The sequence below is a fragment of the Pagrus pagrus genome (genome assembly GCF_965226575.1).
Source record: "Pagrus pagrus genome assembly, chromosome: 8".
NCBI classification, from domain to species: Eukaryota; Metazoa; Chordata; class Actinopteri; order Spariformes; family Sparidae; genus Pagrus; species Pagrus pagrus.
Genome location: NC_140192.1, coordinates 111,374 through 134,751, shown reverse-complemented (window position 1 = coordinate 134,751; position 23,378 = coordinate 111,374). Strand labels below are relative to the sequence as shown.

The 23,378-nt window shown below is 42.7% G+C and overlaps 1 protein-coding gene across 1 annotated transcript; it reads left to right on the top strand.

The window, feature by feature from the left end:
- Positions 1-3,039: 3,039 nt before the first annotated feature.
- med27 (mediator complex subunit 27) lies at positions 3,040-11,150 on the top strand. The gene is made up of 8 exons (XM_084359123.1): positions 3,040-3,270; positions 5,239-5,383; positions 8,491-8,621; positions 8,709-8,802; positions 8,910-9,017; positions 9,131-9,172; positions 9,596-9,673; positions 10,923-11,150. Exons 1-8 carry the CDS (start codon positions 3,068-3,070, stop codon positions 11,055-11,057), a joined length of 936 nt encoding a protein of 311 aa, XP_084215249.1. The 5' UTR covers positions 3,040-3,067; the 3' UTR covers positions 11,058-11,150.
- The last annotated feature ends 12,228 nt before the right edge of the window (positions 11,151-23,378 follow it).

Sequence of the window (23,378 nt, the reverse complement as noted above, 5' to 3'; positions counted from 1 at the left end):
GTGTGTGTGTGTGTGTGTGTGTGTGTGTGTGTGTGCGCGCGTATCAGTGTGCAGGTAAGTGCAGGAGATCATGTCAGGTGTTGGCAGCTTCTCTTCTTCTGTGGCAGCACTAACGTCTCTTGCTGCGTCTGCAGCAGTGGCTCTTTTCTCTCCCAGCAGATGTTGTATTTTTTCTTGGTCTGAGAGTTTGCTGAAGTTTGTGGTTGTGTGTGATGTTGTTGTAGAGTTGTGTTCTGATGTCTGTGTGTGTCACAGTGCAGCAGGAAGTGCTGCTCTGTCTCCACCTGTCTGTGTGGACCGAGCCGACACAGCCGCTCCTCTCTGGGCAGCCACGTCTGTCTGTGCCGGCCACTCTCCAGGGCCCGGCTGTGGCTGCTGAGTCTGTACGTAGTCAACGTTCTCCTCAGTCTCGGGTCGGTACCAGAGCTCAGGTGTTCTGCCATGGAGTATTGTCTGTTTAGGGCCAAATAGCATTGGAGTTTGCTTTGGGTTTTGGTTGTTGATGTCCAATAGTCGATGTAATTGTCTTTTTCTTTTGCTATAACTTGGTGGGGCCGGATCGTGTGAGGGCGGTCTTGGTGCCCGGTGCTGTTGGAGCTGAGCCTCTGGACCAGCTGGCTGAGGGGACTCCTGTCTTTGCTCTCCTCTTGGCATTGTAGGGCTTTATAGTGGTATGACCCGGGCTCGCTGGCTTTGAGGTGTTGGTAGAATTTTAAAGCTCTTTTTTGGATCCGAATTAACCGGGGAAACTGGCCTAATTCAGCTCTGCCTCCGTTGTTGGGGGTGTTCCTGTGGACTCTGATGCTTCTGCAGATCTCTGTGTGCCGGCTGTCCATTGGGTGTTTGTCCCATTTTTCAAGGTCTTGGTTCATGAGAGGGCCCCACACTTCACTACCATACAATATAATTGGTTCGATTATGGACTGAAATATGTTGATCCAGATTTTGACAGGTGTGTCCATGTTTGAGGTTTTTTTTATAGTCCAGAAAGCTCTTCTGTCCTTGTCTCGCAGGTCTTTAATGGCCAGATTGAAATTTCCCGTCGATGTGATGTTTAGTCCTAAATATGTGTAGCTGTGTGTGTTCTATGTCCGTAGAGTCCAGGTGGAACCGGTGTTGGTTTTTCTGGCTCTTAGGTCGTTTCTGGAAGACCATGACCTTTGTCTTCTCCAGGTTGACGGTCAGGGCCCAGGTCTGACAGAACTTCTGCAGGTGGTCTAGTTGCTTTTGTAGAGCCTCTTTGATGGAGCGAGCAGTATGAGGTCATCTGCAAATAGTAAGCGTTTGACTTCTCTGTCAGAGAGGGTGAGACCAGGGATATCGGACTCTTCCAGGGATTTGGCCAGTTCATGGATGTAGATGTTGAACAGGGTGGGGCTCAGACTGCAGCCCTGCTTCACGCCTCTACTTTGGGGGAAGAAGTCTGTTTCCATGGTTCCAATTTTTACAGCGCATTTATTATTTATGTACATTGTTTTGATGATGTCGTAGATTTTTCCTCCAATACCTTTTTCTAATAATTTCAGAAACAGACCATGATGCCAAATTGAATCGAATGCTTTCTTGAAATCTACAAAACAAGAGAAGATTGTTTTTTTGTTCTCTCTCTCTCTGTTGCTCTACCTCTCTCTCTCTCTCCACTGTGGCTTTACCTCTCTCTCTCTCAATTCAATTCAAAGGGGCTTTATTGGCATGAAAGTTTCAACAATTTTGCCAAAGCATCAAAACACAATATACAGTCAAAGTAAAAGATTACAGAATAAATAATACATATATAATTAATAATAGTAATAGTAATAATAATAATAGTAATAGTAATAATAGTAATAACAATAATAATAATAATAATAATGGTAATTATAGTAATAATAATAATAAAATAAATAAATTAATAAAGAAAAGAAAAGAAGAAAAATAAATAAATAAATTAAATAAATAATTTTTTTTTTTTTTTTAAAGTAAAGTGTGTGTGTGTGTGTGTGTGTGTGTGTGCGCGTATCAGTGTGCAGGTAAGTGGATGAGATCATGTCAGGTGTTGGCAGCTTCTCTTCTTCTGTGGCAGCACTAACGTATCTTGCTGCGTCTGCAGCAGTGGCTCTTTTCTCTCCCAGCAGATGTTGTATTTTTTCTGTGTCTGAGAGTTTGTAGAAGTAGTAGTTTATCTGGGTGAGTACATGACCATATATTTTGCTGGAAATAAGGTCCAGGTTGTAAAAAACGGTAGTTATCCTTTAATTATCAGCGGGTCTCTGCCTCATTCTGCTCTACATGCATTTGTTGGTGTGTTTCTGTGTAAAATGTGTCTGCAGACTTCTGCATGTAAAGACTCTGTTGGATGTTTGTCCCCGCGGGTTTAGTTCTGATGACTGAGTGGACCCAGACTTCACCACCGTACAGCGCAATGGGCTGGATGACACTAATTTGGAAATTATAAAATGTCCTCTTAGTTGCATGTCGGGCTCTTCAGCTGTTTCCTTTAGTGCATCACTGCCATGTTGAAACTCCCTGATGCTGTCATGTTATACCAAGGCAGGTATAACTCATGCTGTGTTCGATGACATGACTATTTATGGTAAATTGGTGTTTGTTCTCCTGACATCTGGGGCGTTTTTGAAAAATCATGACATTAGTTTTCTTCATGTTTACTGCCAGGGCCCAGTTCTGACAGAACTTTTCTACTATGTCCAGCAGCACACTCCCACAGAGTTTAAAGCCTGCAGCTCCTCCAGTTAGTTAGAAGTGAAGAAGCCTCTTGGATGATGATGGAGGTGAAACGTCTTCAACAAACTGAAACACGTCCAGTTGTCTACGATACAGAACTTAGAATAATACAGAACACATAAACACATTAGTCCAAATGATCAGAACACAAATCATAGATCAGCTCATAAACATGTTGTTTTAACGTGAATCAGATCAGATTAAATGTTTTAATAGCTTCCCGTTTTTTAAATGTTTGACTTCAATGACAAAAATTAAAAGATTTACGAGACTTTGAACCGGACGAGCCTCCGGATCTTGTGACGTCATATTTGAGCGCCAGCAGACAGAAACAGAAGCGGAGAAAATGGCGGACGTGGTGAACGTCGGGGTGAATCTGGACGCTTTCTCTCATGCCATCAGCGGCATTCAGGCGCTGCGCTCCAGCGTGAGCCGCGTGTTCGAGTCCCTGAAGGACGGCATGAAGAACCGGGAGACGCTGGAGGGCCGAGAGAAGCAGTTCATAGCCGAGTTCCAGGACAACCTGCAGGCGGTCAACAGAGACCTCAAGTGAGTGCGCCGCACCAGACTCCACTCAACTTTTACTCGATTTAAGCGTTCGGTATAATCAGTAGCCTATGTAGTCCCGGCTCGTAGTCCCACCAGACTATCGTTAAATTCAAGCATGTTCGAGTTTAAAGCGGGAACACTGCTGCTGCTGTAGTACAAGTGTGTTCATACAGATATGTTGCGCTAACATTCGTATTTTCTGTGAATATAAACTGTTGGTGTCTGTTCAGTTCAGGTCCAGTTCAGCCTGCTGACTGTCACACCAGACTACATTTAACTTTCAACTAATTTTAATCATGTAGAGTCCAGTACTGTTATCTGAATACAGTCCGTCCACATGTTGTCTGTCTGTGGACTGAAAACCAGGTGAACTCCTGCTAAACTTGATGGATGAAGACTCTTCATAAATCCGCTGAATCTTGAGTGGAGTTCTGCAGAGAACAGCAGCTGTAGTTCATTATTTCTATGACAATTAAAAGCAGAAGCTGCTGTTGATACAAACCAGTAATTAAAAATACAAACTGTTGTTTTATGGGATGGGATCAATCTGACGTCATCAGTTCTTATCTACCTGTCAGGTGTTGATGGTAAATGGACTTTACAACACTGTTCACATTCACACACTTATGGCGGAGGCTGCCGTGGAGGTGCCGACCTGCTCATCAGGAGCAGTTTGGGGTTCAGTATCTTGGTCAAGGTTACTTTCACATGCAGCCAGGGGAGCTGGGGAATCGAACCAGCGACCTTCAGATTACTGGACTTCCCACTGTACCTCCTGAGTGTGATGAACTTAAAGGGGCTCTTTGTAACTTATCTGTATTAGTTAACATGTTTTAAACACTTTTTTATAGTCTAATATGTGAGCAGACTGTAACGTGATGTGAGAAATGAGACCTTCCTGTCTGCCTGTGTCTAAATGTGTGGACGATGTGTTTAAGTAGTTTAATGCTGCTGCACTGTGGATTTCTTTATGAAGACTCGACTTCCACTTGACTGAGACGTCTCAGGGCCTCTCTCCGCTCCGCTAACAGAGAGCAGCAGCAGCTAACATTAGCTCAGAGTCTGATAACATAGAGCAACAGTAGCTAACATTAGCTCAGAGTCCGTTAACATAGAGCAGCAGCAGCTTACATTAGCTCAGAGTCTGATAACATAGAGCAGCAGCAGCTAACATTAGCTCAGAGTCTGATAACATAGAGCAACAGTAGCTAACATTAGCTCAGAGTCCGTTAACATAGAGCAGCAGCAGCTTACATTAGCTCAGAGTCTGATAACATAGAGCAGCAGCAGCTAACATTAGCTCAGAGTCTGATAACATAGAGCAACAGTAGCTAACATTAGCTCAGAGTCTGATAACATAGAGCAACAGTAGCTAACATTAGCTCAGAGTCCGTTAACATAGAGCAGCAGCAGCTTACATTAGCTCAGAGTCTGATAACATAGAGCAGCAGCAGCTAACATTAGCTCAGAGTCTGATAACATAGAGCAACAGTAGCTAACATTAGCTCAGAGTCCGTTAACATAGAGCAACAGTAGCTAACATTAGCTCAGAGTCCGTTAACATAGAGCAGCAGCAGCTAACATTAGCTCAGAGTCCGATAACATAGAGCAATAGTAGCTAACATTAGCTCAGAGTCTGATAACATAGAGCAACAGTAGCTAACATTAGCTCAGAGTCCGTTAACATAGAGCAGCAGCAGCTTACATTAGCTCAGAGTCCGCTTACATAAGCTAAAGACCAGCTTCAGCACACAAGTTCCACAGAGAAGCTTTAAAAATGACTTTTAAACAGTTTGGAACTTTAACTTAAATTTGATAAACAACATTTTTTGATATTCGGTGTCATGAAGTGAGGCTTTCAAGGCTGATTAATAACCTGTCTCTCTCTCCTGTCTGTCTGTTTCTCCCTCCTGTCTGTCTGTCTGTCTGTCTGTCTCTCCCTCCTGTCTCTCCTTCCTGTCTGTTCAGTGAGTTGGAGCGCCTCAGTGGTCTCGTCGGTCGTCCCTCAGAGTCTCATCCTCTTCATAACAGCGGTCTGCTCAGTTTGGATCCAGTCCAGGACAAAACTCCGTTATACTCTCAGCTGCTGCAGGCCTACAAGTGGTCCAACAAGGTACCCAGGCTAACATGCTACCAAGCTAAGAGGCTACTGCATGTCCGCTGTGGAACGGCTCCAGTACGGTTTTGCTCCGTACTGGAGCATCATTGCCGGACAGCTGGAGTTACGAGACCGAGGAGTTCCTGCCATAATTACATAATGAGTCACGACCGCAGTTATACGTATGTGTCATAAACACAACAACACCAAGTGTTCCTGACCGCAGGATTAGAAGAAGAGCTTGTATTTGTCTCTTTTTTGAGGTGTTTGTGCTGCCGTCAACACGGAGTGTTCTTCTGTAAATGAACTGGATGTTGTGTTGTTGTTTTGGTGTCTGACTTCCTGTTTGCTCTGTGCTGAGTGCTGCTGAATTGCTGCTTCGTGCTCCGGCATCCGGCAGAAATAGAAGTCCTGCGTATCTGCTCCGGGTCCGGACTGCCGGAGCAGATATGCAGCGAAGCGGAGCCAGTGGAAGTTAACACATAGACTGGAGTGAGACCTATCAGCTCCGCTGCCGTGATGGAGCGGAGATGGACCAGACATGGATCTGGTGGAATTTAGGGGTAACAGGCTAACAGGCTAAGTGTTGTGTGAGTTCACCCTCACTCTTCAGTCTGTGTCCAGATGATTCCTGACAGATTTATACTAACAGAGTAAAGAAGTGGTCGGCAACTGGCGGTCCGCGGCCCGTCAGCAATAATACGTGGCCCGCCAGATGATTTCCGTAATCTGATTTTTTTTTTTTTTTATTATTATTTTAATTCTTTGCTTATCTGCACAAAAACGTCAAATTCAAACTAAATTCAGAGTCTTTGTTCAGTAAAGTTATGAACGAGTTGAAGAGGTTCTGTTGCTCCGCTCCATGTTCGGCCCGTAGCGCTGGGTAAAAAACATTGATTCATCTGTGCATTGCAATATTTTTTTTCCCCCAGTTCAATATTGATTCAGAAACTCCTGAAATCGATTGATAATGATAAGTTAACAGTCTCAGTGGTCTTTTATTATGTCCAGAAGTCTGTGTGAGTTACTGTGTAGCTCAGTAATGTTTATTACTTTACTGTACTTTAAATATGTTCAGGTGGCTGCGGGTCCTTAAAAAGTCTTAAAATGTCTTAAATTCAGATCACATTACCGTGAAAATTTCTCCGGTCCGGCGGACTGGTTCCCATAGGTTCTATGCAGACCCGACGCTGTAGTGATCATTTACATTTATACATGTGCCGCCCGGCAGCGTCCCTGCGGGCGGCAGGCGGCAGCCGTCCCTGCAGGTGGCAGGCCACAGGTGGCCAACACGCCTGTGCACATGTATAAATGTAAATGGTTCTATGCGTAGAACCTATGGGAACCATAAATCTGCCTTTATTATAACACCACTGTCCACTGACTTTAGAGATGCCTTCAAATCTGTTTCAGCACAAAATGAAGTTATTGGTCAAAAATAACAAAAAACACCCAGATAGAAGTGTTGACGGGAGCACAGCAAATATATATCTCATTAAAATACAGAACATGTACTTTATATAATATATATCTCATTAAAATATAGAACATATACTTTATATAATATATATTTCATTAAAATATAGAACATATACTTTATATAATATATATCTCATTAAAATATAGAACATATACTTTATATAATATATATCTCATTAAAATATAGAACATATACTTTATATAATATATATTTCATTAAAATATAGAACATATACTTTATATAATATATATCTCATTAAAATATAGAACATATACTTTATATAATATATATCTTTATATATTTTGTTAAGACGATGTAGATGATGGTGTGTGTGTGTGTGTGTGTGTGTGTGTGTGTGTATGGCGGTAGAATCGTGTCATAATGCGTGCGCACCTATCAACTGAACGTGTCACACGCGCGTGCTTTGACGTCTGTGCAGCGAGCAGCGCCTGACGTGTAATGTAGTTTCCCCATTGACTTATAATGGTCCCCCGTTCACACGCACGTTCACGCGTATGACTGCTGCACGCCGGTAATCACACGACGCGTAGTGACTACGTGTAACATTCATGCGTTTTTATGCGAACGCACGCATTAACGCTCGCATGAAGATAATTGAACATTTTTGTCACACGCTCACATGTAGGCGGAAATGACGTGCGCAAACTATGTCACGCGTAACAAGAAGCTGCGTGCGTACGAAGCAGCGTGCGCACGTCTGTCTGTCACTGTTTGACAAATGTTGTCACGCGTTCACACACGCGTGCGGTCGCAGTTTCTGATGTGCGACCGGAAGTTGATCTGCACCGTGCGCAACACACCGCGTACTTAGACGCCTCGCGTAGTTGGCCTTTTCATTTTATTGAAGTGTCGTCAACCAGGGGAGGCAGCAGTGAGCCACACACTGCTGCCAGAATTATAAAAGAAGAATGAGAAGGAGGAGAAGTGTTTTTTTTGTTATATATATATATATATGTATGTATAAAAAACGCTGCCCCTCCCAACAAAAGTCCTGGGAGTGTGTTGCAGCTGTTCAGGTGCACAAACCTAACGCACCTCTCCAGCGGTCCCAGCAGTGCTCAATGAAGTGATTACCTGCGGGGGGCGTGGTTAACTTACAAATGTTTGTCATTGATTTTGTGTCTTATGTGAGAAACAAAGTAAAAGAAACAGCAACAGAACTCTTTCTCTGTCTTCATGGAACAAATGAATCATGTCATGTAAAAGCCTGTATGTCTGTATCTCGTATTGGATCGATGGCTCCATCTACTGGATGAACATGGAACACAGAACAACTACGCGAGGCGTCAAAGGACGCGGTGTGTTGCGCACGGTGCAGATCAACTTCCGGTCGCACATCAGAAACTGCGACCGCACGCGTGTGTGAACGCGTGACAACATTTGTCAAACAGTGACAGACAGACGTGCGCACGCTGCTTCGTACGCACGCAGCTTCTTGTTACGCGTGAAATACAGTCTGCACGTAACAACGCACGCACGCACGCACGCATAACAAAATTCTCATGCGTGCACACACCCGTTGCTGCGCATCTCTGGTTGTTTTGACATTGATATACCTTCATAGTGTGTGTGTGTGTGTGTGTGTGTGTGTGTGTGCGCGCGCGCTCGTGTGTGTGTGTAGTTGCAGTATCACGCTGGTTTGGCCTCCAGTTTGTTGAATCAACAGTCACTGAAACGATCGGCCAATCAGATGGGAGCTTCAGCCAAGCGACGACCCAAAGTCCAACCCAGTACTCTGGTACTACCTCCTCAGTGAGTACTGCAGTAATACACACTCACTCACCCCCCCGTTAAAGTACTGTGGTACCTCCTGTTAAAGTACTGTGGTACTGTGTGCAGATACGTGGATGATGTCATCTCTCGGATTGGCCGGATGTTTCCTGATATGACCATCGAGCTGTTCAGACCCAACGGGACGTCGGCTGTCCTGCTGGTAATAACACACACACACACACACACACACACACACACACACACACTGCACAGCTGTGCTCAGACCACGTACCAGGTGTGTCTCTGTCTCACCTGTCTCCCTCTCAGGTGACTCTGGGGAAGGTGTTGAAGGCGATTGTCGTGATGCGTTCGCTGTTCATCGACAGAACTGTTGTCCGAGGATTCAACGAAAACGTTTATAACGAGGACGGAAAGGTGAGACGTCACAATCACCTGACAGGTGACCCCCTGATACCTGTCTGTCTGCAGGTGACCCCTGATGCCTGTCTGTCTCTGTGCTAACCAGTCTGTCTGTCTGTCCTCCTCAGCTGGACATCTGGACCAAGTCTCAGTACCAGGTGTTCCAGAAGGTAAGACTCACCTGTCCTCACCTGAGCTGGGGTGCAGTCGGGGTGGGGATGGATGACTAAATGGGTACTGATTGGTCAGTACTGAAGTATTGAACAGCTGTTGTTATCGTTAATGAATCCTGAAGTTCTGTAGCTCGTTATTGATGATGAAGCTGCAGGTGAAAGAAATTAAAACCCAGGGGTGGATAAAAGGGATTGATCAGCTGGGACAACGATTCTGATTGGTAGGACAGATGGACCTGCTTCTAAACTCTCAGCTGTGGCCATGACAACCAGACAGAACTTCAATGTTAATGAATTATTTCTGTAAAAATCAAACTGTGTTAATTGGTTTTCTCTCCAGTGTACTAGTTGACTTTTGATAAAATCCTAATCATACCTATCCCCTGTATGGAGCGCTCTGATTGGTTGTGTTGTTACCAGGTAACGGACCATGCCACCACCGCCCTGCTGCACTACCAGCTGCCCCAGATGCCCGATGTCGTGGTCCGATCCTTCATGGTGAGACACCGATCAATAACAGATCCATAACCTCTACCTGTCTGTCTCTCTACTAGGGCCCGACCGATTTATCGGCGAGCCGATTAAATCGGCCGATTATAGCCCGTTTGAGACTAATCGGTAATCGGCCAAAACTCGCCGATTGTCGCCGATATTATCAGACATAAAATGCAGGGACTAAGACTTGGTTTTACTTTGAAAATGTTCCCCCATTTGAAAAGATCCCCCGACATTAGGCTATTTATCCTGTAGAGGGCGCACCGACCTCATGACAGACTCCATCCACTATCCACTATCCACTAACCACCTCACAACACAGCAGAGTGACTGATCTGGAGCAGGCAGCGGCAGGGACGCACGGAGGAGAGTGGTCCGCCTCAACGGTAAATAAACAAGTTTGTGAAATAAACAATAAGTCAACACGTTTTGAGGGGGGGGCGAGTAGTTGAAAACGCTTTTCTGGTCCGAGTTTGATTCATGATAAAACCGTGGTATATTACTGAGATGATCAGTCGGTCTTCCTGTTGGCGTGAAGAGCAGTAGCCTACAGTATATCGAGTGTTCCTGATTTATTTATTTCTTTTTAACATTATGCTGCTTGACTCAGCAATAAAAAGGATTTGAAATTATTTTTCTGCCTTTAATTCTTTGGAGAAGTGTCTGACAGGCTCAAAAGCAGCCATTTGTTCAAAAAAAAAAGTAAATATGTAGATATATTACTTAAATTAATAAAATTTTAAAACTTTATTAAAAAAAAATAAAAATCGGCCGATTAATCGGTTATCGGATTTTTTCCCCCCTAATAATCGGTATCGGCATCGGCCCAAAAAAATCCATATCGGTCGGGCCCTACTCTCTACCTGTCTGTCTCACCTGTTGTTGACCTGTCTGTCCCTCTACCTATCTGTCTCACCTGTCCCTCTACCTGTCTGTCCATCTACCTGTCTGTCTCTCTACCTGTCTGTGTCACCTGTTGTTGACCTCTCTGTCTCTCTACCTGTCCGTCTCACCTGTAGTTGACCTGTCTGTCTCTCTACCTGTCTGTCTCACCTGTCCCTCTACCTGTCTGTCTCTCTATCTGTCTGTGTCACCTGTTGTTGACCTCTCTGTCTCTCTACCTGTCCGTCTCACCTGTAGTTGACCTGTCTGTCTCTCTACCTGTCTGTCTCACCTGTTGTTGACCTGTCTTTCTCTCTACCTGTCTCTCACCTGTTGTTGACCTGTCTGTCTCTCACCTGTCTGTCTGCAGACCTGGCTTCGGAGCTACATTAAACTCTTCCAGTCTTCCTGTCAGCGCTGTGGTCGTTTCCTGCAGGATGGACTTCCTCCAACATGGAGGGACTTTAGGACCCTGGAGGCGTTTCACGACACCTGTCGCATGTGAACACTTCCTGTTTAACACTTCATGTTGTATGTGTTTTTATGTTTGTATTTTGTGTAAAGAAGTTTGAATAAAGTTTGATTTAATTTTTTTTTACACTCATGTTTGTTTTATTTTGATGATGGTGGCGATGATGATCATGGTGATGATGATGATGGCGATGATGATGATGATGGCGATGATGGTGGTGATGATGGCGATGATGGTGGTGATGGTGATGGTGTGGATGGTGATGATGATTATGATGATGATGGTGATGATGATGATGGTGGCAATGATGGTGATGATGATGATGATGGCGATGGTGATGGTGATGATGATCATGGTGATGATGATGGTGGTGATGATGATGATTGTGATGATGATTATGATGATGGTGATGATTATGATGATGGAGATGATGATGGTGGCAATGATGGTGATGGTGGTGGTGATGATGATGTTGATGGCGGTGATGATGATGGTGATGATGATTATGATGATGGTGATGATGATGGTGATGATGATGGTGATGATGGTGGCGATGTTGATCAATGATGATGGTGGTGATGATGATGATGATGTTGATGGCGATGATGGTGGTGATGATGATGGTGATGATGATTATGATGATGGTGATGATGATGATGAGGATGATGATGGCGATGGTGATGATGGTGGTGATGATGACCCACCCTACTCTGCCTCTTAATGGTTGGTACTCGTCTCCTTTCATTGGGGTTGGTTAGATTCAGGCATAAGGACTGATGATTGGTCAGGGTTCATATCTGGGTAAGCCAATCAGAGGTAGAATAGGGCCCCAAGTACGGCAAGCAGCAAGTGAGGAAATATATTGGAGGGGAAAAAATTAAAAAGGGGCAAATTATGATTCTCATCGTGTGAAATATGAGGATGAGTGTGTGAAGATGCTCAATTGTGTGAGACTCCCGGTCAATGCGTGAGACTCCTGGTCTCTCTGGAGTCTCACGGTCCTCCTGGAGACTCACGGTCTCTCTGTAGTCTCACGGTCTCTCTGGATGCGTGAGACTCACGGACGATGTGTGAGTCTCCCGGTCTCTCTGGAGTCTCACTGTCTCTCTGGATGCATGAGACTCACGGTGTGTGAGTCTCTCGATGCATGAGACTCACGGTCGATACGTGAGTCTCATGCATGTCTCTCTGGAGTCTCATGGTCTCTCTGGAGTCTCGCGGTCGATGCGTGAGTCTCAAGGTCTCTCTGGAGTCTCAAGGTCTCTCTGGAGTCTCAGGGTCTCTCTGGAGACTCACGGTCTCTCTGGAGTCTCACAATCTCTCTGGAGACTCACGGTCGATGCGTGAGTCTCACGGTCTCTCTGGAGTCTCATGGTCTCTGGAGTCTAACCCTCACGAACTGAACCTTTTAATAAAAACATTTTTATTCAAACAGCAGCTGAACTTTGAAATATTTCATTAATAAAATATCAGTTTATTAATAACAGAGATGATAATGAAGTCCTTTTCCAGCAGGTCACATTTCATCAGAGACCCTCCGACAATGATCATTAACCTTCATCAATAATTGATCTGCTGCTGACAGCCAGGCTGTTAAATTACCATACAAATGAAAGATCTCACTTTATTATTATTGTTACGATTGTGTGTGATTAATGCAGACTGACAACCTTTGACCTTTAACAGTCAGACGACCTGCTCGTACTTGATTACAGTACTGTGCAAAAGTTTTTGGCAGGTGTGAAAAAATGCTGTAAACTAAGAATGCTTTCAAAAATGGAAGAGTTAATAGTTTATTTTCATCAATTAACAAAATGCAGTGAATGAACAGAAGAGAAATCTAAATCAAATCAATATTTGGTGTGAACAGCATCAGTTCTTCTAGGTTCACAGTTTTTGAAGGAACTCAAAAGGTAGGTTGTTCCAAACATCTTTGAGAACTAACCACAGATCTTCTGCGGATGTAGGCTTCCTCACATCCTTCTGTCTCTTCATGTAATCCCAGACAGACTCCATGATGTTGAGACCAGGGCTCTGTGGGGGCCATACCATCACTTCCAGGACTTCTTGTTCTTCTTTACACTGAAGATAGTTCTTAATGACATTTGGGGCCAATCATACGCCTCCCTGATTGTATTGCATGATGGATAAGTATCTGGTTCTGGGTTAGGGTTAGGTTGTGTTGTTTTATCAGTGTGTTGTTTTATCATTGTGTTGTTTTATCAGAGTTGTTTTATCAGAGTTGGGTTAGGGTGTGTTGTTTTATCAGAGTTGTTTTATCAGTGTGTTGTTTTATAAGTGTGTTGTTTTAATTAGTGTGTTGTTTCATAAGTGTGTTGTTTTATCAGTGTGTTGTTTTATCAGAGTTGTTTTATCAGAGTTTTATCAGTGTGTTGTTTTATCATTGTGTTGTTTTATCAGAGTTGTTTTATCAGCGTGTTGTTTTATAAGTGTGTTGTTTTTATTAGTGTGTTGTTTCATAAATGTGTTTTATCAGTGTTGTTTCATAAGTGTGTTGTTTTATCAGTGTGTTGTTTCACAAGTGTGTTGTTTTATCAGTGTGTTGTTTTATCAGAGTTGGGTTAGGGTGTGTTGTTTTATCAGAGTTGTTTTATCAGTGTGTTGTTTTACAAGTGTGTTTTATCAGTGTGTTGTTTTATAAGTGTGTTGTTTTTATTAGTGTGTTGTTTCATAAATGTGTTTTTTTATCAGTGTGTTGTTTTATCAGTGTTGTTTTGTAAGTGTTATTTTATCAGTGTGTTGTTTTATCAGAGTGTTGTTTTATCAGTGTGTTGTTTCATAAGTGTGTTGTTTTATCAGTGTTGTTTTGTAAGTGTTATTTTATCAGTGTGTTTTATCAGTGTTGTTTTATCAGTGTGTTGTTTTATCAGTGTTGTTTTGTAAGTGTTATTTTATCAGTGTGTTGTTTTATCAGTGTTATTTTATCAGTGTGTTGTTTCATAAGTGTGTTGTTTTATCAGTGTCGTTATGTAAGTGTGTTATTTTATCAGTGTGTTGTTTTATCAGTGTGTTGTTTTATAAGTGTGTTGTTTTATCAGTGTGTTGTTTCATAAGTGTGTTGTTTTATCAGTGTTGTTTCATAAGTGTGTTGTTTTATCAGTGTTTTATCAGTGTGTTGTTTCACAAGTGTGTTGTTTTATCAGTGTGTTATTTCATAAGTGTGTTGTTTTATCAGTGTTGTTATGTAAGTGTGTTATTTTATCAGTGTGTTGTTTTATCAGAGTGTTGTTTTATCAGTGTTGGTATGTAAGTGTGTTATTTTATCAGTGTGTTGTTTCATAAGTGTGTTGTTTTATCAGTGTTGTTATGTAAGTGTGTTATTTTATCAGTGTGTTGTTTTATCAGAGTGTTATTTTATCAGTGTGTTGTTTTATCAGTGTTGGTATGTAAGTGTGTTGTTTTATCAGTGTGTTGTTTCATAAGTGTGTTGTTTTATCAGTGTTGTTATGTAAGTGTGTTATTTTATCAGTGTGTTGTTTTATCAGAGTGTTATTTTATCAGTGTGTTGTTTTATCAGTGTTGTTATGTAAGTGTGTTATTTTATCAGTGTGTTGTTTTATCAGTGTTGTTATGTAAGTGTGTTATTTTATCAGTGTGTTGTTTTATCAGTGTGTTCTTTTATCAGAGTGATGTTTTATCAGTGTGTTGTTTCATAAGTGTGTTGTTTTATCAGTGTTGTTTCATAAGTGTGTTGTTTTATCTGTGTTGTTTTATCAGTGTGTTGTTTCATCAGTGTTGTTTTATCAGTGTTGTTTTATCAGTGTGTTGTTTCGTAAGTGTGTTGTTTTATCAGTGTTGTTTTATCAGTGTGTTGTTTTATAAGTGTTGTTTTATCAGTGTGTTGTTTTATAAGTGTGTTGTTTCATAAGTGTGTTGTTTTATCAGTGTTGTTTCATAAGTGTGTTGTTTTATCAGTGTGTTGTTTCATAAGTGTTGTTTTATCAGAGTGTTGTTTCATAAGTGTGTTGTTTTATCAGTGTTGTTTTATCAGTGTGTTGTTTTATCAGCGTGTTTTTTTATCAGTGTTGTTTTATAAGTGTGTTGTTTTCGTAAGTGTGTTGTTTTATCAGTGTTGTTTTATCAGTGTGTTGTTTTATAAGTGTGTTGTTTTATCAGTGTTGTTTTATCAGTGTGTTGTTTCATAAGTGTGTTGTTTTATCAGAGTGTTTTATCAGTGTGTTGTTTCATAAGTGTGTTTTATCAGTGTGTTGTTTTATCAGTGTGTTGTTTCATAAGTGTGTTGTTTTATCAGAGTGTTGTTTTATAATTGTGTTGTTTCATCAGTGTGTTGTTTCATCAGTGTTGTTTTATCAGTGTGTTGTTTGCCCCTCTGGAAAAGAATCCTATAAAGCACAGGAGGTTAGCACCTTGGTATAACTCGGATACCCGCAAATTGAAGCAAACATCACGGAAATTTGAAAGGAAGTGGCGTTCCACCAATTTGGAAGAATCCAGCTTAGCCTGGTAAGATAGCCTTAAAATATATAGGAAGGCCCTCCGCAATGCCAGAGCAAACTATTACTCGTCATTAATAGAGGAAAATAAAAACAACACCAGGTTTCTTTTCAGCACTGTAGCCAGGCTGACAGAAAGTCACAGCTCTACTGAACCATGTATTCCTACAACGCTCAGTAGTAATGACTTCATGAGCTTCTTTAATGATAAAATTTTAACTATTAGAGACAAAATCCATCATCGCTTGCCCTCAACTGGCACTATTGTATCTTTAAACACAGGAACCTCAGAAACAGTTGTAAATTCTGACTTATATTTAGACTGCTTCTCTCCCATTGACCTCCACCAACTAACTTCGATGATTTCTTCATCTAGACCAACAACTTGTCTCCTAGACCCCATCCCAACTAGGTTGCTGAAAGAAACTTTATCTTTAATTAGCACATCTCTACTAGAAATGATCAACGTGTCTCTATTAACAGGATACGTACCACAATCCTTTAAACTAGCTGTAATTAGACCGCTCCTTAAAAAGCCTAATCTTGATCCAGAAGCTTTAGCCAACTATAGACCTATATCCAACCTCCCTTTCCTCTCCAAGATCCTTGAGAAAGCAGTCACCAACCAGCTATGTGACTTTCTTCATAACAATAGTTTATATGAGGATTTTCAATCAGGTTTTAGAGCACATCATAGCACAGAGACGGCACTGGTGAAAGTTACAAATGACCTCCTAATCGCTTCTGACAAAGGACTTGTCTCTGTCCTGGTCTTACTAGATCTTAGTGCTGCATTTGATACCATTGATCATCACATTCTACTACAGAGACTGGAACACTTAATTGGCATTAAAGGACCCGCATTACACTGGTTTAAGTCCTATTTATCGGATCGATTTCAGTTTGTACATGTTAATGATGAGTCATCCCTGTATACCAAGGTTAGTCATGGTGTTCCTCAAGGCTCCGTGCTTGGACCCATACTATTCACCTTAAATATGCAGATGATACCCAGTTATACCTATCAATAAAGCCAGATGAAACTAATCAGCTTACTAAACTCCATGCATGTCTCAAGGACATTAAGACCTGGTCCAGAATGCTGCAGCACGTGTACTGACAGGAACTAAGAAAAGAGATCATATTACTCCTGTATTGGCCTCTCTGCACTGGCTCCCTGTAAAATCAAGAATAGAGTTTAAAATCCTTCTCCTCACTTACAAAGCTGTTAATGGTCAGGCGCCATCATATCTCCAGGAGCTCATACTACCCTATCACCCAACTAGAGCATTACGCTCCCAGAACGCAGGATTACTTGTAGTTCCTAAAGTCTCCAAAAGCAGAATGGGAGCCAGAGCCTTCAGTTATCAAGCTCCTCTTCTGTGGAACCATCTTCCTGTTTTGGTCCGGGAGGCGGACACCCTCTCTACCTTTAAGAGTAGACTTAAGACCTTCCTTTTCGATATAGCTTATAGTTAGGGCTGGCCCAGGCCCGTCTTGGACCAGCTCTTAGTTATACTGCTATAGGCCCAGTCCGGGGGACAAATGACACACTGAGCTTCTCTCTCCTCCTCTCCTCTCCATCTGTATACATTATGCCTGTATACATGCCCCATCTCTGCATGTCACTGACTTCACTTCTTCCCCGGAGTCCTTGTGCTTTCTAGTCCTACAGGCTCTCATGGATCCTGGCCGCGCCCGGGTCGTGGATCGTGGATGCGCCTACTGCCATGGCCCTGCCTGACACCCACCACTACTGTTGCTAATATTAGTCATATCTCTGTTACATACGTTCCACTACTATTATTGTAATGCATTACTACATACTATCCTTACCGTTAACCACTACTACTGTTATCACTAATAATCACATTTCCATTATGTGCATTTCATTACTATTGCTGTAATACCTCTTTATGTACTTTCATTCCTGTCAACCATCCATTATAATTGTATACATTGTGATCTCGTTGATCTGCTCTGTACATGCGACATCTATTGCACGTCTGTCCGTCCTGGGAGAGGGATCCCTCCTCTGTGGCTCCTCCTGAGGTTTTTTTTTGAGGTTCATCTTGAATAGTCCTTTACACAATGTGACCCCCAGATATTTTATATCTTCTGCATCCCAATTCCATTTCTACAGTTTCCTGATCTCGGTTGGTTTGTCCTAGTTAAGTGCCAGTACCTGGGTCTTATTGATGTTCATTTTGTATCCAGATAGTAAACCATATTCCTTTAACATTTTCATCAATATTGGGAGTGTCTGCGTAGGTTGTGATAAAGTTATCAATAAATCATTGGCAAACGGGGCCATTTTTTGTTCCCCAGATGGCCTCGTTACCCTGATTATATCAGACCACTGCCTGATCCACTGGTCAGGGGCGAAGAGGAGCGGCCTTGTCTCGTTCCTCTTTCCAGAATGAGTGACTCCGTAAGGGCACCGTTAATTTTAATTCTGGCTGTTGGTCGTATGAAAGCCAAATTTTAATAATACTTTATATAAAAAAGACCATCTCACTGAGTCAAACACTTTCCTGTTGTTTTCCTGATGTTGTCTTGGGTCTGTCTATGTTTAACAAAACCCGTCTGGTCCGTATGTTTTAGTTCTGCTAGGATCAATTCCAGTCTTTTAGATAATATGGAGGTGAACCGTTTATAATAAATATTTAAAACACTTACATAAAAATTGCTGATGGCAGTTCTACTATTTTTATTTTAGATATTAATTTATGACCTTCGGTAAGTGTAACAGCGATAAAAAGGCGTCAATCTGGTGGTCATCGCTCATTTGTGGTTGAGAATACAGTACTCTGTAATATTTTTTGAAGCATTGTTGGATTTTCTCTAGACTAGTTTCTATTTCATTTGTCGTAGGGTTTCTTATTTTGTGTATAGTACTGTCAGCTTGTTGTTTTCGTAGCTTATACGATTGAGGCTTCAATGACCTCCTTCCTGTCTTGTAATATTGTTGCTTTGTGAAAAGAAGCTTTTTTTGTATTGTGTGTTTATTTAATCTATTTCTTTCTTTAGTTCTATAATTTTGGATTTAATCGTGTAAAGTTTCTTCAATTTGTGTTCCAAGTTTTTGAGTTTTGTTGCCTATTTTTCTTTTCGTTATTGTGGGAGAAAAATATGATTCTCCCAGGTCATTCTGTCCTCATACAATAGGACGTCATACACATCCTGTACAGACTTTAAAGTCTGAATAAGGATAGTGAAGACTGCTCTATGAGGAGCATATGTCATGGTTTCTGCAACCTGGTCATTCAAAGCTACTTAAGATATGTCTACAGAACAGATGTCTGACGAACCAAGCCAAGGCAAAGCCGACTGTTTGCGTAAAACTCGTAAGGAGGCCTTCGATCTGTCTATGTTAGCAGACTAAGGCTGCGTCCCAATACTCGCACTTCCCCTCAAAATCAGCCCTAGCCCTTGGTTTTGCACGTTCCTGCGGAGGGGTAGGGTGTCCCAAACTTCAAGACGAGTAAGGGAAGTGCTGTTTAGCTGTTTATCCCCACTTAATTTGAAGGGCCGTGCGATGCACGCTTCAAATTGAGGGGAAGACTGACATAACTCATGATCGCAACTCACAACTGTTTCCATCATGTTTTGTTGCATAAACATTGTATATTCACGACATTTAATCAAATTTCACTGTTTCCATAAGGAATTTTAAAATCGATATCATGATGCGAATAAAAATGTGTGGGTTTACATCCACACGTTTTATTATTGTTTTGATTCCCAGCTCCCGCACGGTCAATCTATGCAAGAGAACAGCAGGAATAGTTTACTATACTTTTCCTACAAGCCCCACATTCAAATAACCTGCCTGTCATATCAAAATAAAAAAATAATTAAAACTATTGTTATTATTATTATTATTACAGCAACAACAGCTGATGACACTGCGTGAAAATGTTTCTGTTTTTGATCGACATACCTGAAAATAATCAAAACAGGAGAAGAAGGCGGTGAGGGCGTCTCCTGTTTCCCGTTTTTCTTCTCCGTTGATTTGTAAGACGAAGGTAAATGAAAACAGCCAAAGAAATTGGCAACACCACTACTGGAGCCGGCATTTTCGAATGAGCGCTTGAAGCCTACATCGGCGATACGTGTGACGTATTTGAAGACGTCTGTTACGCTAATTTGCATGAAGTGGTGTCCCAATTCGGAGGTGACATTCCCTACCCCTCAACACCTATCCCTTCATCATTGAGCGGAATCTATCTAGCAAGTGCACTTGAAACCAAGGGGTAAGGTTAAGGGAGGAGAATTGGAATTGGGCCTTAGTGTCTGTGATGTATTTTCCTCCCATCTCTCTGGCTAGAGGTGAGGAGAACTCTGCACTCACTCACCCCCTTGATATGTTGTTAAACAGATAACCATGTATGGGAGATGTAATGACTTCTCTAGCCAAACTGAGAATAATATAATGACTTATTGTAGCATCAATATGCTAAACGGTACGAGAGAATGTTGCACATCAGCTGCAGCTTGGACGATGTTGGGGTGACATGCCATCATCTGGTCAGCATGCCGATTCCACCGGTGTGTTGATCCCACACTGACCTGGTAGGATACTGGACCAGCCTGTGATGTAACGGTTTCAGCTGTCCACTTTTCCTCTCCCTTCCGGTAATCCTGGGCAAGGACTGGATCGCCGACGTTGAATGTCCTGGCCTTAGAGCGTGCTGCCCTGTAGGCGCACTGGGCACCTTGTGCCTGATCCACCACCGCCGCCACACTTGGTTTTAGTATGTCAAGGCAAGTGCGAAGCTTGCGGTGCAGAAACAGCATTGCTGGTGTCTCCTGAGTAGATGTATGAGCTGTGTTCCTATATTGAAGCAACCCCCGCTTTTGAACAGTTTAAGTTCCCTTTGATGACTTCAGAGAATGTTTAAAAGTCTCTATGAATTGTTCAGCTAGGCCGTTAGTCGCAGGATGGAAGGGAGCTGAGCACACATGCTTAATGCCGTTAGATGTCAAAAAGCTGGCAAACTCCTCCGACGTGAACTGCGGTCCATTATTGCTAACGAGCACTTCTGGTACTCCGTAATGGCTGAACAGACCTCTAAGTACCTGAACAGTCTTCTCTGATGTGGTTGAGTCCATTAAAATGACTTCAGGCCACTTAGAGTGGGCATCAACCACAACAAAGAACATGCGTCCCTCAAATGGGCCAGCAAAATTGATATGAATTCGCTGCCATGGGGCTGCGGGCCAGGGCCATGGATGCAGAGGTGTAAGACTAGGTGCTTTCTGGATGCTGTAGTGGAAATTCTCCTTTGTGAGGCTGAGAGTTGCTAAATCTCAGAAGAATTGTAGACTCGGCGTGATGAATCAGTTCTCTTTAATACATGCAGCATGGAGAGAAGACCTGAAGTGTTCTCTCCTCGACTTCCAAATGTTTCTGACTTAGATACAAACAGAGTGGGGATTACAACATTTCTTCCCAAAACAATGATCCCTTGATGTTTGGTTGATTGTATCTTTCCCAGGGCAGTGACCCTTTGATGCTTTATTAGAATGTAAATGTCATATACCATCTATCTTCCTGTAACACCTCAGACAGAGACAATTGCCTCTCATCTGACTTTATGACCCTCACACCAAAAGGGGATTATCCCCTCCTCCTCTCACATCCTGATATGGTCTTTACAGTACATTGCTTACTGAATGGAAAACTATTTAATTTCTCACAATGTGTTGACAGGACACACAAGTTTTGCACTTCTCTTCAATCTGAGCATTAAGACCCGGCCACCACGTGTAGCTCTGTGCCATGGCCTTCATTTTGACCACTCCGAGGTACCCTGTGTGCAGTTCCTCACACAACAGTCCCTCCCGGCTGCAGTTCCTGATCTTGACCGTGCCAAAGCACCCACAGAGGACTGGGCCGTCTGTGTGTGTCCTCTGAGGACTGGGCCGTCTGTGGGTGCTTTGGCACGGTCCCACGGCAGCACGGCAGCGACCGCTGCTCGTTGAACGATACGTGCTTTCACGTCAGAGCCTCCACAAGTCTCCAAATACACCAGAAAAAGTCGCTAGATTTGTCGCTAGTCGCTTTTATGAAAAAGAGTCGCTAGACGGGTCTGAAAACTCGCTAAATATAGCGACAAAGTCGCTAAGTTGGCAACACTGCATCACACAGGTGAACGTGAGGTGGGATTGATTGACATGGGGCCCCATTCGGGAGGTTTCGAGATGTCAATGCAAATCGCCCATTGTTGTTTATTTAACCTTTATTTTTAAAGGGAGATCAGTTGAGAGCAAGCCGTCTTTTTCAATTCTCTCTTCCATTGTGGTCTTTTGCGGGGGGGTGGGGGGGCATGCGTCGAATATATTTTTGAAACATTCATAAAACAGCCCTCGGGCCCCGAGTCTCAGGGGCCCCAAGCAGTTGCCTGCCTTGCCTGTTCACAAGCTGCGCGTCTGCTTCCAGCACCTGTTGACGCAATTTAGGTGGGACAATCACCCTATTTCCCCAAATTACACAGCCTTGCAGCAAAGTCGATTCATTCCTCCGTACTAGATATGGCGAGAGACTACTGACCGACTCCTCGATGGTGGGAAAACGTCCGGTAGATACCATCTCCATGACCTGAGACAGTGTAATGTCCGATCTGGTTCCTCGCCTCACATCAGTACAGCGCATGGCCAGGCATTCCAGGTGGTTGATAAGAAATGTATCAATTGTCCCGTTTGTCCCTATGGCGCTCAGGAAGCGGCAGATGGGACAAACCATCAGCGTTTCCATGATCAGTGGCACGCCGAAACTTGATGGTGTTATTGTGCGCTGCTAATAAGAGTGCCCATCACTGCAGTTTGCTGCAGCCATTGAAGGAATCGCCTTGCTAGGGCTCAGTATGGTTGTTAATGGGCGGTGATCAGTTAACAAGGTAAAGTGACGACCGCTCAGATAGGAGTGAAAACGCCCAACTCCAAAACTGATTCCCAGTGCTTCTCGCTCGATTTGAGCATAGTTTTGCTCTGATCTGCTCAATGTTCTTGAGAAATGTTCATGTTGTCATTTCCTAATGTTCTATGGGAAATGACAGCTCCCACCCAATAGGGCGAAGCATTGCAGGCAAGTATAACTGGAAGTGTTGGATCATAATGTGTTAGAACACTTTTGCTTGCGAGCTGTTCTTTTGCTTTACAAAATGCATTGTTACACTCCCACTTCACCTCTTTATTCAGCATGGCATTCAATGGGTGGAGAATGGAGGGCTTCCTGATTGTGTAAATGGAATCTCTCCGCAATTATAATGGGCTTCGGAGAGAAGTGATCATTCAGAATTTTCACGAGGTCCGCATATGGTTTACCTGTCTGGTTTATCTGGAGCCAGCAAACTACGCAGCAGTCCATATGTTGTAGCCCCTATTACACTCAAAAATACAGCAACTTTCTTTGCCGCCGGTACATCATTAGCTTCGGCAAAATGTTCAAACCTCTGGACATATGTTGACAATTGTTCTGTGGAAGGCATCAATATGACCGATGAGCGCTGCCATTCCCGTCGACAACTTGGTTAACAGCGTCAATCCCCGCGACCTCGTCCTCATCTCACGGCATCGGTGGGTTACTTGACTCGTTGCCAATTTGTAATGACTTCTCTAGCCAAACTGAGAATAATATAATGACTTATTGTAGCATCAATATGATAAGCTGTACGAGAGAAGACCGACCACTGTACTTCCACACTGGTTTGTTTATTTACTGAAGCGTACACATACCATTCAATGTAGTAGAGCATCCCCTACTGGTGTGGCGGACTATTACCAATACATCACAGGAGGGATGCTTCCTGAAGCTGTAGATATAATTTGAGCATTTGGGAAGACTTGTTAGGATTAACATGATATTGCTTTGTGC